Source organism: Sander lucioperca, chromosome 16 (assembly GCF_008315115.2).
Source record: "Sander lucioperca isolate FBNREF2018 chromosome 16, SLUC_FBN_1.2, whole genome shotgun sequence".
Taxonomy (NCBI): domain Eukaryota; kingdom Metazoa; phylum Chordata; class Actinopteri; order Perciformes; family Percidae; genus Sander; species Sander lucioperca.
The window spans coordinates 21862520-21866210 of NC_050188.1; the positions used below are offsets into that span (position 1 = coordinate 21862520).

General features: G+C 42.9%; 1 protein-coding gene across 3 annotated transcripts in view; it reads left to right on the forward strand.

Annotated features, from left to right (window-relative positions):
• The first annotated feature begins 587 nt into the window (after window positions 1-587).
• satb1a (SATB homeobox 1a) overlaps window positions 588-3691 on the forward strand; it is a 14474-nt gene continuing 11370 nt past the window's right edge. Inside the window, exons 1-4 of one of the 3 annotated variants that reach the window (XM_035993278.1) lie at window positions 588-882; window positions 3022-3251; window positions 3357-3533; window positions 3627-3691. The exon at window positions 3627-3691 is cut by the window's right edge and continues 62 nt beyond it. In XM_035993278.1, the coding sequence (XP_035849171.1) occupies window positions 3035-3251; window positions 3357-3533; window positions 3627-3691 (459 nt within the window). In that variant the 5' untranslated portion in view covers window positions 588-882; window positions 3022-3034. The other 2 variants (XM_031323260.2, XM_035993279.1) reach the window with 2 other exon arrangements.

A 3691-nucleotide genomic window follows, 5' to 3' on the forward strand; every position in this document is an offset into this window, starting at 1 on the left:
AATGGTCTTAATTATCATTTAGCATGCCAGCCTCATTGACGATGTATCAAGCCAGTGATAAAATAGCAGAGCAGAGGGTGACAGTAAGAGAGAAATATGAACATATCAACACTTAAAGGCACAGTCACACACAAAATAGTAGTATCTCTAAAACACACACACACACATATACATACACACACACACACACACACACACACACACACACACACACACACACACATACATACACACACACACACACACACACAGACACACACACACACACACACACACACACACACACACACACACACACACACACACACACAAACACAAAACTAAACTTATAGCAGCATACCCAGAGGTACAATTGGAATGATACACATGCACACACACACATTTCCACCCAGCTGAGTGACATCTCTCTCTCTGAATTAGTCACGATGAATGATGTGTAACCAGCCATGACTCGTTCTGGCTGGGAAGATAGCTAATTCACTTTGTTTAATTAGTCAAAAGTACTAGAGCATGCTCTCTCTCCCCAAACATACTATCTGACTGCACAACATCCACCCATCTATGTGCCCGTTCTCTCTGTAGAAAAGACAGACCTGTGACCACACCGGTGTAACATTTCATAGGGCAAGTCTTCGAATCTTATCTACTATAGTGAAGGATCTCTGACTCTTTCTCTCACAGACAAACACAACACACATACCTTTGTGATACCTTCACAGGGATTCCAGACACCATTTAGGGATCACAGCTCCAGAGGTTCATCTCATCCCCAGTGGACTGCGTGGGGGAGTTCTGCTGATACTTGGCTGAAAGTTTCTGCGAACAGAAGAGAAGACAAGGTGTGTTCTTTGCTAATTGATTCAGCTGCATCAAAACTTTGAGGTACAGTGATGACTATTTTTCTCTTTTTTATAGGTTTGGCTGCTTTTGGTGGGCCTGCTTTGAGATATGTTGTTACAGTTAGATATAAATGAGTACATGATTAGAGTAAATGATCATTTTGAGAATTATTTATTGCTTTATCTTGCAGTCTATAGAACTTATATGTGAAGAACTACCATGCGGTTTCATAGCATAGTATATAAAGTGTATAGCGTAAAGGCACCTATATTGTTGCATAATATAAGCTACTACAATATTCTACAATCTATACTATGCTAAACTATATCATACTATACTATACTATACTGGTATAGGCCCATATTATTATACCATAGTGTATAGTATAGTATCATATAGTATAGTATACCCTACTATAGGGTTACTTACTATAGTAAGGGTTGCTCTACAACTAGCCTACACACTGTACACAATACTATAAATTTATAGTAATGTAGGCCCCATAGTATCAAGCATAGCCTATTATACTATGGCATAGTGAGTACTTTATTATAAACTACTACTACAGTATGCTGTAATATCTGCTACTAGCTGCTAAACCATACTGTTATTGTAATGGGATATAGAGCCCATGCATGGACTAAAAACTGTAATTATCTATATAGGCCTATGAATCGTAAGCCATAGATAATCGTGTGACAATTAAACATCAACGTTCAAAAGTTAATATCAGCCAGTCCCTCATTGCCCTGCTCCACTTTGTTACCATGGAGAGCTCCAATACCCTAAAGACAATAATAAGTGCGTGCACAGCATGCGGCAGAAAATAATAAATAGATTTATGCGCAATTGTCACATTTAATACATTTACGGAGCGCGCTAGTGAATTCATTATTACACCATATGCTAATGCAGCTGGCTACGCGTATTTATGAGTCTTTGTGTGTGTGTGTGTGTGTGTGTGTGTGTGTGTGTGAGAGAGAGAGAGAGAGAGAGAGAGAGCCTCTCTCTCTCTCTCTCTCTCTCTCTCTCTCTCTCTCTCTCTCTCTCTCTCTCTCTCTCTCTCTCTCTGCCTCTCTTCGCGTGCGCACAGGGCTTTGAAGTGTAACCAACAACTGCTGTCCCGGAGTCAGTGCTGTAGACTAATATGTGATATGGAATGTACTCCAGGAGCTCCGTGTTTTGTTCTCTCCAGAGCTTGCTCCACATAGGCTACAGCATGTCCCAGTGCTCTGGATGGGAGGTCGCTCTGAACTTGCGCTAAGGCCAATTTATCGTTACACCGGAAAGCGAAGCGCGATCGGAGAACAAGGAGGGATCAGAGTCAAAACTACTTAGACAGTAAATACGGGATAATGTCGATGTTAACCATACGATTAGTGTAAGGAAAATGACGTATCGACAACCAAGAGACACGGGTAGCCTATCGTGAACTGGAGATCAATGGAAGCGAGGATAACATATGGATACAGCCGATGTCTACAGGAGCGGGCTGTTGATGTATGATGGCAGGTCGGACATGCACGTTGTGCCGACTGAAACAGGTTGGTTTCGCCTCGATCAAACTTCAGCAGAAATCAGACGTGGGACGATTAGCGCGCATTTACTGTAGGTGCTGAAGATGAACTGAATCACTGTCGCTTTACAGCGACGCGCCTGGAGATGACAGCAGGTTTATTATGGGAAACTGCGCTCTATCATTCACTGGACTTTAACTGGATATAAAGGGTTATCCTAATCGCTGCATCTGGGTGAAGGTCATCCACGATTACTGATCAGAATATCCTATAGATCTGAATGTGTGTGTGTACGTGTGTGTCAACATTGTACTAACATTGAACTGTAAATTACTGAAAAAGCTTTCTTTCACACTCTGTAGACGCTTACCAGGTATCTTGCTGTATTTGTGTATGCCATTTTTGAATTACTGTCTAGAAATTATGGACGCATGTAGCCTGTTCTTCTCCATTTCTTTTTTTTACATGAACACTATGTTTGTCATTGCAAAAGTTACTTAAACATCTATAGGTTGCCTATGAAATACTCTCTTGGAACATAATAGTATGTCACCATAAACTCACTGCAGATCACCACGAACATACTGATATGAAAATATGAGTATCTTTTATTAGGGTACCTCATGCACTGTTTAATTTTTAAGCATCTGTGTTTCTGTATTAGTGTGAGACCACAGATGGATGCCCTGTGTAATGGAGCCAAGAAACTTGAGGGCGGTGATCCCGTTGTAGATCCCCTGCCGCCTCCTGCCAAGCTGGCTCGACTGGAACAAAACGGAGCGGGACCCTCTGCCCAGGAGAGGAGCTGTCAGGGTAGTCCTGTGGCCAAAAACCCCTGCCTGGCCCAGAAACCTAACGCAGTGAGGCCACAGAGCAAGAGCTGGCACAGCAAAGGTACATGGGCTGAAACATGATATTACAAACTGTTTTTTTAGTGCAGTGGTTATGACTCCTACGTGCCATCCCATATCTCTAATAACTGTCTGTCCATCACCTCAGGGAGCCTGCTGCCGGTGTTCTGTGTGGTAGAGCACAAGGAAAGCCCTCAGGAGGGAGAGAGGAGAGAAGAGCATGCTGAGTTTGTGTTGGTCAAGAGAGATCTGCTGTTTAACCAGCTGATAGAGATGGCCCTGCTGACACTGGGCTACTCACACAGCTCTGCTGCACAGGCTAAAGGTACATAGCACACACTTGCAAGGACAGGCAAGGACACAAGTCCATTGTTTGAATGTGAGACTTTTTTATTCACATTTGTGTGTCTGTGCTCAGGTCTGATCCAGGTGGGCAGGTGGAACCCGGTGCCTCTTTCCTGCGTAACAGATGCTCCTGATGCC